General features: G+C 14.6%; 1 protein-coding gene across 1 annotated transcript; it reads left to right on the top strand.

The window, feature by feature from the left end:
* Positions 1–3,809: 3,809 nt before the first annotated feature.
* On the top strand, positions 3,810–14,745 carry LOC125290524 (ABC transporter A family member 10-like). Its single transcript, XM_048237207.1, is given in 5 exon segments — positions 3,810–3,830; positions 11,764–11,924; positions 12,501–12,592; positions 14,039–14,215; positions 14,402–14,745. Coding segments are annotated over 5 exon segments (795 nt in total).
* Positions 14,746–15,242: the final 497 nt, after the last annotated feature.

The raw sequence follows: 15,242 nt of genomic DNA, 5'->3' as shown, positions 1-15,242 counted from the left end.
ATTAGAAAAAACAAAAGATTTCTTTCTTCCTAATAATATAATAAATTTAATATTTACTCCTGATAAAATAATAAATATAAATTATAATGAAAATAAAAAATTTTTATATCTTTTATTTAATGATAAAGTATGAATTTATACTTATATTAATAATACATTAAATTATTATCAATCTATTTATAATATAAAAACTCAATGTCAAAATAATATTTCAAATTTAAAAAATAAAATTGAAAATATAAAAATATTTTTTGATTCTTTTCAATTAATTTCTATAGGATTTAATAAAATTTCTAATTTAATTATTATAACAAAAAATGGTCATAGATTATTTTTTGACAATGATTTTAATTTAAAATTTATTAAATTTTTTTGTCCTACTATTCCTACTAATGATATTAAAGAAGCTAATATAATTAATCCCGCTTTATTAAATTATTCTATAGTAAATATTAATAATTGTAATATATTTAATAATAATTTTTTTATGATTTGTGAAAATAATAATAAATTAATTGCTATCAATAGTGATACTATAAAATTTAAAAAATCTTTAAATTTTTATTATAAAAGAAATTTAAATACAAAAATGAATGAATTTATTCAAAATATAGAAATTGATCAAAATATTTTAAATGTTTTTAATATAACAAAAAATAAATATGTAGCTATTACTACTAATAATTTATATTTTATTTCTAATCAAAAAATAACAGATGAAATATTATAGTATGAAGATCAATTAATTAAAAATAATATAAATATGATTAATTATCATATAATATTTGGCGATTTACCTTTAGATGAATTTATTTATAATTTATTTTCTATTTCTATTTCTAATAATAAATCGCATATTGTTAGTATATTATTTAAATTTTTAAAAATTATTAATGAAAATATTTTAATTAATAATATAATTTTATTCTATATAATAAGAAAAATAGATGATTTATTAGATAAATCAATAATGTCTATATTATAGGAAGATAATTATTATATTATTTTAAATAAAATATAGAAAAAAATGAAATTAATGCTAAAATTTATAATAGATAATGAAAATATATTTTAGATAGTAAATATAATTATTATAGAAGAATTTATAGAAATTTTAGAATTTTTAAAATTTTTAACATATCATAAAATAAAAGAATTAAATTTTAATGAGAATATGACTATATCAGATTTATTAATTAATACAAATAATAGTAGAAATTAGTTAAAAATAATAGTACAAGATTTATATAATTAGGTTGTATAGAGTAAAAATCCATCATTAATTAAAGTTAGTAATAGATGATATAATAATTTATTTGTAGAATCTAAACATATAATGAATAGTACAGATAGATTTATTAAAGAATTTGAAGAAAGTATTAGATCATATTCTGGATATAATATATTAAAATTAGAATTAAAATTAATATAGATATTATAGAATAGTTTAATATCATGTACTAATATATTATAGTATCCATATAATATTATATTATAGAAATTAAATGAAGAATAGTTATTATATACTATATTAAATTTTATAATATTTATATTAAATAAAAATTAGATAAGAGATATATCAATATATGAAGAGTATATGGAATAGGAATAGTCTTAGATATGTGAATTAAAATTTTTATTAATTAAAACATTATAGAATATTATAGTTTTTATATATACAAAATCAGCAATAAAGAGAATAGAATAGTCTAAAATATAGAAAATAGAATTAAGTATAGGATATAAAAATCATTTAAAATTATATATAATATCGGAATTAATAGAATTAAATTAGAAAGATGTTTTATTATATTTAATAAGAGAAAATAATAAAGAAAATAGAATATTTATATCAGAATTATTAAGTAAAAATCATAATATATTAGATATAATAGATATGGATGATATTGATAGTAAATATTTAGTAGAGATATAGATTAATAATAAGATGTATTTAGGAGCAGCATTATTATTAGAAAATATTTCATTTAAAGTTAAGAGTATAGATGAGAGAATTAATTTAATAAAAAGAGCGATAAATTGTTTAGTATTAGTAGAGGATAATTAGAAAGAATTATTAAATGATTTTAGAGAAAAATTATTTTTTTTAATGTTATGTGTAGAAATAAATAATAAATATGGAGAGGAAGAATTAGAGTAGAAAGATATAAGAGATTTATTAACAATTTCATATGACAATAAGTTATATGAATTATGTATAGTAATATGTGAATAGATGAAATGAAATTAGAAGAAATTAATATATGAATTATTATTATATAGATTTAAAGGTAAGATAGAAGAATATATAGAAATTTATAAATATATAATTGAAGATATGGAAAGATTATATTAGAAATTATTATAGAAATAGATAAATTATGAGAATTATATTTATTATTTTTTATATATAATAGAATAGAATTATCAGAAGATAAATTATAAAATATTATCTAATTTATTTAAAGATAATATTGAGGTATTAAATAAATTATTAGATACAGATATAGAATTATATGTGATTAAAATAATTACAGAATTATTAAAGAGTAAAAGAATAAGAAAAGAAGAGATAGAAATATAGGATTTAATATTAAGGTTAAATAATTACGAATACAAAGATGTATCTAAAATTATATTAGTTTTAAAAGGATACAAATAATATTTTTTTAATTTTAATCTTTTAACACAAATGGAATAGATAAAAAAAGAAGCAGAAGTATTATTTAGAGAGGGGAAGTTCACGGATGTTTTAGTATTATATAATAAATTAATAAAAATGGATGGAAAGAATGGAATATATTATAGTAATAGATCATTAGTTAATATAAAACTTTATTAGTATGAAGAGGGAAAAGAGGATGCAAATATTTCTATAAAATTAGGATATGAAAAGGGATATTTAAGAAGAGGTGAATGTAATATGTTATTAAAGAGATATGATGAGGCAATAAGTGATTATTAGGTTATATTAAAAAATAATAAAAATAATTTATATTTATAGGGACAGATAAGAGAATGTAATAAGTTAAAAAAATAGGAAGATTTTTTAAAATTAATTGAAGAGCCGGAAGTTATATTTAATGATATGAATTTTGATTATATGGAATATAAGAGTGAAGAATTTAATATATTAAAAGAGATAAGGGAGGAAGATAAGAATAATATTAATAAGATTAGTGGAATAATAAGAGATAAATTAATAGAAATTAAAGAATATTTAAGATAGGAGAAGAGATTAGAATTAAGTGATATATATAAGATTATAATATTAATAACAAAATATTATATAAGGGAGAATAATACTATGGAATATTTAATTAATTTAAATACGGAGAAGGAAATTGTATATGTATTTGGAGATATTCATGGATAGTATTATGATTTAGTTAATGTATTAGATAATATAATAGGAATAGAATAGTTTAATGGTTATATGATATTTAATGGGGATTTTGTGGATAGAGGATCATGATCATTGGAGGTATTAATATTAATATATTGTTTAAAGTTAAGTTATATTGATAGAGTTATAATATTAAGGGGAAATCATGAAACTTATGAGATGAATATTGTGTATGGATTTATGAAAGAGGTTGAGATTAAGTATGGAAAGAATTTATATGAGATAATATTAACAAGTTTTTATTGTTTACCGATATGTTGTAAATTAAATGATAATTTTTTAATAATACATGGAGGATTACCTAATATGAATCCGGAAGAATTTATGAAAAATATATAGTATAATAAGATATAGAAAAGTATTAATAGATTTGATTAGATATTATGGAATGATCCGGATGAAAATGTGGAGGAATATGGAAAGAGTATGAGAGGAGAAATAAGTTTAACATTTGGAAGAAATGTGGTGAATAGATATATAGAGAAGTTAGGAATTAAGATGATTATAAGGAGTCATGAGATGAAGTAGGAGGGATATTAGTATATGTTTGACAGGAAGGTTATAACTATATTTAGTGCACCTAATTATTGTGATATGAATTAGAACAAGGGAGCGATAATAAAGATAATAGGGGATGAGGTTAAGGATATAATTTAGTTTGAAGCGGTTAAGCATCCTGATAAGGGGCCTATGTATTATTAGGGAAACAGGGTTAGATAATTTATTTTTCTATAATATTGCTTTAGATTATTATTAATTAGAATAATAATATATATTAAAACTTAAAACTTATAAAATTACTATTATTTTATATATTTATGAAAAATCATTTGAAATTTTATTAATTTTTTCTAATTTATAATTATAATTATTATGATTATCTGATTTATAGCCTAGATAATAAGTATATAAGGAATTTATTATATTTACATTATTATAGATAATTCTTATTAATATTTCATAGAAATAACAGATCTATATTTTTATATTAAACAAATTTACAAATATAATTTTACAGGTTTCAATTTCTATGGTTAAGGAATTTTCTATTATATTATTTATTTGTTGATTAAAAATTTTTACTATGGGGTTTAATGGGGGTTTTCCGGATTGATATTCTATTTTTGTATAGCATTTAAGGCATTGAAAATTTATTCTATCTATTAGTATGGATTTTATGAAAATAAATCTATTATTTATATAATGATAATCATTTAAAAAAAATGGAGTATATAAGAATTGATTTTGATTATAATATATGGGATTTATTTTAGGAAAATCTTGATAAATTTTAACGTTATTTAAGAAGCTATATTTTATTTTATTTTCTAACAGTATTGTGAATTCATATTTTACTATATTATTTTCTAGAATGGTTAATTTTTCTTTATTATTTTTTTTAAATTTAAAATTAAAGCAGATTAAATTTATTTTATAGTAAGAGATATAGAGGGGATTATAAATATATTTTTTATATAGGAATGCGCAATTATTATTATAATAATTTAAATAGATGATATATTCTGACAATCCATTATTACTATAAAAAACAATAGAATAATTAGAGTTAATATAATTTAATTCTAGTTTATAATAGAATAGGCATCTATTTCAATTTATAAAGTCTGTATTATTATATATACTTTTTGGATTATTTATATGATAAAAGTTATTATTATAGAAACCGTAGATGCATTTAAAGTTTATATGATCAATAGAGAAGATATTTCAGATGAAGATTTCATCACTTAAAATAATTTGAAAATTAATAATGAACAATTCTAATAATTCTAGATTTATTCAATTATTAAAAAAGGTTACTTTTTTTAAATAAATTAGGATATTATCTTTATTATTTTTATATAGCATAATTTCATTTATATCATTATCATTTATTAATTTAATTTTATTATGTAATGTTTTTATATTCATTATTTTAAATTCATTATATAGGCTATACTATATTATTATGAATCTACCTATATAATCATTTCAATTTATATTATCATAATTAGTATTAATTTTTTCATAATTTCTAAAGATATAGTATAAATTTTCATAATTATCATTTATTTTTTTTATTAGATAAAATACGGGAGAAATTTTATATTTTATATTAATATTGGATTTAGTATAATTTATATTTGGATTATGTTTTATATAGTGTCATGTCTATAGGCTTAATCATTTAAGATTAATTAATAATTCTTTTCTATTTTCTTCTTTAATAACATTATTTAAGAAAATAGTATGGGATATATGTAGATTATAAGGATTTTTATAAAAATATTTTATGCATAAATATTTTTTTTGAGTAATATTATCTAATAAAGAAAAACCGAAATTTACAGGAACAATTTCTAATTTATTTTCTAATGTATATTTTTTTCAAATAAATTTTATTTTTATTATTTTTATCCTATTCGAAATAATAATTATTTTTTAATATATTATTAGATATTTCATTTTTATCATTATTAAATTTAATTGAAAATATAATATTTTCTTCATTATCATTGGATATATTTATGCATTTATAGATTGTATTATTAATATTAAATTTTATTATAGAATCATTAAATGATTTATAATAAACTATGAGTTTTTTATAATAATAAAATTTTATTTCTGTATCATTAAATATTTCACATATTTCTTTTAAGCTAATATTATCATGTATATATTGATTAAGATTTTTATTATAATAAGTTATGAAATACATAGATATATTATATCATAATAATATTAAAATTGTTATCATTAAATGTTATGAAATTTAAAATATTCGTTAAATTTTATTAGTAATAACGTTTTTAATATTTTTTATTCAAAAACATAAATTTAAATTATAATTTATATTTTTATATTAATTATTATATTTTTATTATTTTAATAGTTTTTATATAGGAATTTAATATTATTTCTTTTTAATTTATTTAAAATAAAAAATAAGATATAAAATATAAAAAAGGTATGATTAAAGTTGTAAAATAAATATAATGATTATAATTTCAGGATAATTTTAGAAGGTTATAATAAAATTTTAAATAAAAAAATAAAATAATCAAGTTTTTTAATTTAATTATTAATAAACTTAAATAAATATATAATAATGAGATAATAATAAATCCATATAAAAAAAATAATATATAATATAAATAAATGAGATTTTAGTAACAAAAAATATAAAAGAGATGAATTTTAGTAAGAAATTAAGTATAAATAATGAAAGATTAAATTATTTTATATATTAATTTAAAGCATTTTATAGTGATAATTATCATAGGTATAATAATAAGGAAAATATAAATTATAACAATATAAAACTTTTATTACTATAGTAATTTAATATAATAAGAAATTTTTTAAAAAAATAAATAAAATTTAAATCTTTTCTATATATAAAATTAATATTTAATTTAATTTAATAATATTTATCAATATCTTCAAAATTATTACTTTCTTTACTATTAATTATTTTTTTAATATTTATATTTATGTAAAAAAATTTAAAAATAATTTATATAATCATATTATGAAATCTAAATTAAAAACTATTAAAACCATAATAATAATAAAATAGTAGTATTTTACAAAATTATTAAAAATTGATTTATTTCAATAAAATTATTATCAAATATATAATAAATAAATAAATAGATTTATATTATTTATTAATAGAAAATAAATGAAAATAATAAAATAATAATATTAAACGAACAATAATTAATTTATCTTAATTATAAAAAAAAAAAAAAGAACTTAAAACTTATAAAATAACTATTTATCCTATATAAGTTATATTATATTAATTACATAATGTTTATTTTATAAATAATAATTCTAAAAATTAAGTAAATATAATAATCAAAGATTGTATGTATATATAGTAAATACTAAAATAAATTAAATAATTTAAAATAAACTATATATAAAGTAATATATTTTAGAACATAAATAAAAGAATTTAATAAAAATAATATTTAATTTTATATTAGTTATAAAAAAATATAAAATATATTAAAAAATGAAAAATTTATAATTTTTCTTTATTAATTTAAAAAATATAAAATAATTTAATCTAACTATATTATTAATATATACTTAATTAAATAAATTTAAAAGAAATCATAAAAATATAAAAACAATACAAATAGTATTTTAAATATATTGCAAATTAAATAATAAATAATATAACTTATAAAACAATATTCTATAATTTTTTATATTTTTTTAAATTAAAAGTAAATATATTTTTAAAAAATATAATTAATACTATTTATTAATATTAAAAATATTCAAAATTTATATCTTTATTGTTTTTTTAATAATAATTAAAATAAAAAATAATATAATTTTCTTTATTTTAATCATATTTTTATTATTATTTTAAAATATATTTTTTAACAATAAAAAAATACACTCTAAATCAAACTAAAATAGATATGATACATTAATTTATATCAAAACAAAAGAATATTAAATATTTAAAAGTCATAGATCATCCTATATATTCACTGATATAACCTTCTATTTATATACAGTGTAGTGTTGAAAAAAAAATTAAACTTAAATATAAAATTATATTTTATTAATAAATATATATATTTTTTATAATTATTGTTAAAAACTATTAAAATTAATTTTTTAAAATAAAAAAAATATGTTTATTTACTAAAAATAAATAAATTTTATTATATTTAATTCGTTATTAGATTCGTTTAAAAAGAAATTTTATTTACCAAACACTAAATATTTATATTTATGATATATAAAAAAATTACAAATAAAGATAAAATAATTAAAATAAAATAGAAAATAGGTATTATACATGATTTATTATTAAATAATGAAATAAAAATATGTATAGAAAACTGTTTCGAATTAATAGAATCAAACCCAACTATTTCAGAACCATATATTATACTAGCAGGAATATTTGAAAGAAATAATTAGTTAGATTTTGCTTTAAAATATTATTAGATAGCATATGAATTAAATAAAAAAAATATAAGTATTTTAGAAAATATTTTGGAAATTTTAAAAATTTAGAAAAATAAAAAAGGTATGGAAATTTATTTTATTAAATTAATAAGATAGAAAATAAATATTTATAAAAAAAATAAAAATATTGAAAATAAATTAGAAATAGATAGCTGTGTAAATTATTTTATTAAAAATTTTGATCCTGATGAACATAATTTTATTATTTTATATTTAGATTTAATTATTAATCCTAATTTACATATTATAATAAATAATATAAATACATTAAAAAATCAAAAATTTAAAAAAACTTTAAGATATATTATATCAATATTTAAAAATTATAAATTTAATAATTTTGAATATAATGAATTTAAAGAAATTTTAATAATATTTATTAATCTTTCTATCAGAAATAATAGATTTTAAATTAAAAATATTGATAATCTTTTAATATTATTTAATAATTGAATAATAAAAGATTATGAAATAATTCAATGATTATCAACTTTTTTTTTTTTATTTTAATGTTAATGATAATATCTATATAAAATTAATAAATTGAAATAATATAAAAATTTTAGATCTTATTCTAGTAATAGTAATAAAAATAATAAATTTAAAAATAATTTAATAATAGAAAAACTTCAATTATAAATGAAATATTATATTATGATACTTTAGAATTTAATAATACAATTTATGAAAATTTATTATATAAAAAAACTATTTATAGTCATTATATTTGAAATAAATTAATAAATAATAATTTAAATAATATTGAAAAATATCAAAAACTTATGATAGATATTATTAATTTTCCCATAAAAAATAATAAAAAATATAAATTAATTAATAATCTTAATTCTTATTTATTATTTATTAAAAATAATAGATATATCTTTAAAATAACTTATTTAAATAATATACTGTTTCTAATAAATAATAAATATAATATTCAAACAATGAATATAATATATCAAATTATTAGCTATTTATTTAAGAAATATTTATCTTCTGATGTTTCATCTAAAAATGGTATCTTTTATAGTATTGTATCAAAAAATACAAAAATAAAAGAAATAAAATGAGATGTTTTTTATAAAATAATGAAATTTATTTTAAATAATTCAAATTATTATAATGTAATTTGTGAATTTGTTAATAATAAAAAAAATAATTTTAAAATTTGTTCAGCCATATATACTTTTATAAAAAGATATAAAAGTAAAAAAATAATATCTTGTGAATTATATGAAAAAATTAATAATATTAATGAAATGATTTTAAAAAGATATATAAAAAGAAATTTAATTTATCCCTCTATATCATTATTAAAACATGTTATGAAAGAAAATAAAATAAGAAAAAATTTATTAAATTATTATAGAATAGCTGTAATAAATAAAAAAATAAAAACTAAATGAATACAAAAAATATTGAATGAAAATAATATAGATTATATTTTTTTATTATTAGATTTATTTATATTAAGACATTAGTATAATCAAGTAATAAAAATAATAAATAATTTAATTAATAAAAATATTTTTATTAACATAAAGATAAATAAAAAATTTATAAGAAAAAATAAATTTTTAATTTATTTTATTAAATTCTATTGTTATTATTCAATGTTTATCAGTGTTAAAATAAAAATAAATAAAGATTTATATAAACAAAAATATGAAAAATTTATGAATTTATATTATAAATTATCTAAAAAGAAAAGAAAATTAATAATATATAGTTATTATAATATGGGAATTTATAAATTAAAACATAACGATATTAATAATTCTATTATTAAATTTAAAAAAGCACTTTTTTATTATAAATTTTATAATTGAAATGATTAGAAAATATATAATAAAATAAAAAGTATTTTATATATTGTATATTTTTAGTTAGAAAAATATCAAGAAGCATTTTATTTTTTAAATATTTAATTTTATTAATATTTACATTTACGGAAATAATTTTACGGAGATAATATTTTTTATAAACACATAAAATCATAACATTAAATGAATTCAACATTGTTTTTAACAAAACTATATTTACATAAATATTTAACTTATATATTATCATTGTTAATTCCAATGTTTGGATATATTATTTTATTGTTATTTCTTAAAAATAATCAAACTATTAATTTGCCAAACTTTCATTATCAAAATATATTAAATATTAATTATAGTAAAAAAATAAATGTAGAAATATATATTGATAAAAATTCTACATTAGATGTTAATAAATTAAATAATGAAAATATTATTAGATATAATAATATGGATGATTTATAGTAGAATATTTTAAATAATTATAAATTAGAAAATAAAACTGTAAAAAAAGGAATTGTAATAGAATATGAAAAATCAGATTCAATAAATATCATAAATTTAAATTATTATTTTATATCATATGATACGTCATATATAAACTTCTTATCATAGATATAGAAAAGATCTTTGTTTTTAGAAATACCGAAATATAAAGATATTATAGAATTAGTTAAGAAAAAATGAGAAATAAATAAAAAAATATTAAATATAAATAAAGATTTACCAATCATAAATTTAAAATTTTTTAATAGAATTAAAAATAAAATATTAAAATCTTCCGGAAAAACAAATTTATTATGTTTATTATTTCTATTCTATTCTATAAGTGATTTTTTATTAATAAAATATATAGTAATGTTTAAAGTTAATAAAAAAAGAGATTTTTTATTAGTATGTGGATTAAAATAGAATACATTTAATCTTATATGAACATTTATATTTTTTCTTTTATTAACTATAAGATCTATAATTTCATTTATTATTATAATAAATATTAAATTTATAAAAAATTATAATAAATTTTTATTGTTTTTAATAGAATTATTTAGTGGATATGCAATGTTCTTTTTTAATTTATTTACATGTAGTTTTGGAAAAAATTTAATATAGATATCAATTATATTGTTAATAATAACTTTCGGTCCATATTTATTATATTATGAAAATAAAATTTATAGTAAATTAGGTCAAATATTATTTTTATTTATACCTTCTTATAACTATTATACAATGTTTAATTTATTATTAAATTATTCTATTTAGGAAAAAAATGATTCTATTATTTTTAAATGAATAGATAATTATAATTTATTTATAGGTATTATGATTCAAATTTTTTTAGTAATTATATATTCTGGATTATTTTTTTTATTTAATACCAATATTATAAATAGTTTTATAGAACATTGAATAAGAAAATTATTATTAATATTATTTAAAAAAATTGTAAAATATAAAAAATTAAAAATTGATTAGTAGTTATTATTAAATAATAATATTATAATAGGAAATAATGTTTATTTTTAGTATTATAGCGAAATAGCTATTAAAAATATTAATTTTAAAATAAAACAAAATAGTATTTTATTAATTATAGGATAGAATGGTGCCGGAAAATCAACTTTATTAAAATTATTAACTAAAGAATTAATACCTACTAAAGGTTCAATAATAACAAAAAATAATTAGTTAGTAGGATATTGTCCTCAAGATAATATAATATTTTCAGATTTAACTCCTATAGAACATATGATACTAATAGGATACATAAGATAGTTATCTTTAGATCAAATAGAAAAAGAAAGTAATATTTTATTTGATATTCTAGAATTATCTTCAAAAAAGAATTATAAAATAAAATAGTTATCAGGTGGTTAGTAGAGAAAAGTTTGTATAGCTATGGCATTAATAGGCTAGCCTAAAATAATTATTTTAGATGAACCTACTATTGGCGTTGATATATATTGTAAAAAAAGATTATGAGAATTTATTAGAAAACAATATAAAAAATCAACTATTATTATTTCTACTCATAGTATGGATGAATGTGAATTATTAGATGAAAATATTATGATATTAGAATCAGGAAGAATTATTAATGAAGGATCCTTATCTAATTTAAAATCAATTTATAATCTAGGATATGATTTAACTATAAATACTTCTGGACAAAATTTTAATAATTATATTATAAAAGATTTATTAAAAAAATTTAATTTAAATTGTAATAATATTATGAATAATAAATTATTATATAAAATACCTAAAAATGATATTGATAATAAATATAAATTATTTGAATATTTAGATAATAATCAAAAAGAATTAAATATACAAAATTATGGTTTAGGCTCTAGTAATATAAAAGATATTTTATTTTCTTTATATTCTAAAAAAATAATTAATAAATTAGAAAAAAAATTTATTTTTATTCCTACTATATTTAAAAAAATTTACGCTATTTTCTATATGAGATTAAATTTTTTATTAAATAATAAATTAATCTATATTCTACTTATTATAATATATATTTTATTATTATTATGATTATTTTATTTAAATAAACAAGGATATAATATAAAAACTAATTATAATACTGAAAATAATTTAAATGTTATAACTCATAATAAAATATATATTTATTATTATTTAAATACTGGAAATAATTTATCTGAATTTCAATCTAATATACTGTTAGAAATGCAAAAAATTAAAGATTATAATATTGAATTTAAACATATAAAAGATATAAAAGATATTGAAAATAATAGAAAAATTTGATATGATAATAATGTATTCTCTTATATATTTTTTAATAAAAATGATGAAATTGATATAGAAATAGATTCTTCTTTACCTTATATTTATTCCTATATTTTAAATATAATAGAATCAATATATTTAAAAAATTCCAATATTCATTTAAAAAATTATTTTAAATAGCAAGGTGAATATAATGATAATAAAAGATATATAAAAGTTTTATTTTTTACTTTAATTTTATTAATTTATTTTTGCGTATTAGGTATGCCTATTTTAAATTATCAAATAGATCAATCAAAATGTAAAATGAGAAAATTTTTATTTAAACAAGGTATAACAAAATTTTTATATTATTTTATAACATTTTTAGTAGATTTTTTTTATTTATTATTAAATTTTTCTATATTTATTTTATTAATTTATTTTACAAAAAATAAAAGATTAAATGGAAAAAATATATTTGTTATTTTAATAGGACTTTTATTATATTCTATTAGTTTAATATTTTCAAATTATTTTATAACAATAATATTTTCTAAAACTCCTAATATTATTATAATAGTTTTTGTTATTTTATATATATTCATGTCATTAATTTTATTATTTACTATTAATGAACTAAAACAAAGAAAATTAGAAATATTATTAAAAATATTACTATATATAACCACATTATTTCCTAGTTATTTAATGACAAAATTATTCATGAATTTATTATTAAGAAATTACGCTGTAGTAATAGATAATATAAAAGATATTCCATTAAATAATTATCCATTATTAAGAGAAATTGAAGATCCTTGAAATGAATATATTATTTTACCTATTAAATATAATATTATAACTTGTATAATTTATTTATCATCTTTACTTATATATCAAGGATTTTTTACTTTTAAAAAATTTTTAGAAATTAAATCCTTAAATAAATTAAATCAATTAAATCTATCAACCAATAATCAAACAATAGATGAATCTATAATAGAAGAAACTAAAAAAATAGATAATATGATAAAATCAAAATCTTTAGATACTATAGTATTATCTCATATTAATAAAATATATTCTTCATTTTTCTCTAATAAAATAAAACTCGCTGTATGTGATCTTTCCTTTTCAGTTAATAAAAATGAAATTTTTGGTTTTATAGGCGCAAATGGTGGAGGAAAATCAACTACTATGAAAATAATATATAAAGATCATTATCAAACATTAGGTAAATGTATTATAGATGGTGAAGATATATTACTTTCTTCAGAAAATATTAAAACAAAATTAAGTTTTGTTCCATAGTTTAATCAAATTAGTACAAATTATACTCCATTTCAAATATATAAAATATTTAGCTTAATAAGAGGTATATCTTTTTCAGATCTAAATTATTATATTAATTATATGCTAGAAAGAACAATGCTAATTAAAAAATCAAATTTTCTTATTTATTATTTAAATTCTGGTAATCAAAGAAAAGTTAATATAGGTGTAAGTTTATTAGGTGATACTAAAGTATTACTATTAGATGAACCTGGTACAAGTCTAGATATTCAAAGTACTATCTGTATTTGAAATTTAATTAAAGACGCTTCTGAAGATAAAGCTATTATTTTAACTACTCATTCAATGGAAGAATGTCAAATACTATGTAATAAAATAGGTATAATAGTAGAAGGTAAATTAAAATCAATAGGAACTTTTGAAACTTTAAAAGAAAAATTTAGTAAAAATTATATTTTAACTATAATATGAATAGGTGATTACTCAAAAGAACATGAAGATTTTTTTTATAAAAATTTTGGAATTTTTGAAATTAAATATAACTATAATAAAAAAACTGTAATAAATATTCCAATAGAAAATAATAAATTTTCGAAAATTTTTAAAATATTAATAAACAATAAACAAGAATTAAATATAAAAGAATTTTATATTAATGAAATGTCTTTAGAAGAAATTTTTATAAAAAATTTATAGAGTCAAAATAAAATATAAAATAAAATATATTTTGATATTTTTAAAAATACATGGGAAAAGTAAAAAATAAAAATATAAAAAGTGCTGCTAAAAAAATAGTAGAATCTTATTATTCACAACTTAATTATGAATTTGATCATAATAAAAAAGTATGTGATAATGTTGCAAGATTTCCATCTAAAAAAATAAGAAATAAAGTTGCTGGATATGCAACAAGACTATATAAAAGATTACAAACATCCACTGTTAAAGGTGTTTCTTTAAAAATTCAT

This window comes from Alosa alosa, unplaced genomic scaffold (assembly GCF_017589495.1).
Source record: "Alosa alosa isolate M-15738 ecotype Scorff River unplaced genomic scaffold, AALO_Geno_1.1 AALO_1.0_unplaced_6, whole genome shotgun sequence".
In the NCBI taxonomy this organism is placed as follows: Eukaryota; Metazoa; Chordata; class Actinopteri; order Clupeiformes; family Clupeidae; genus Alosa; species Alosa alosa.
The sequence above is the reverse complement of the archived record's forward strand: the minus strand, read 5'-3'. Positions and strand labels throughout refer to the sequence as shown.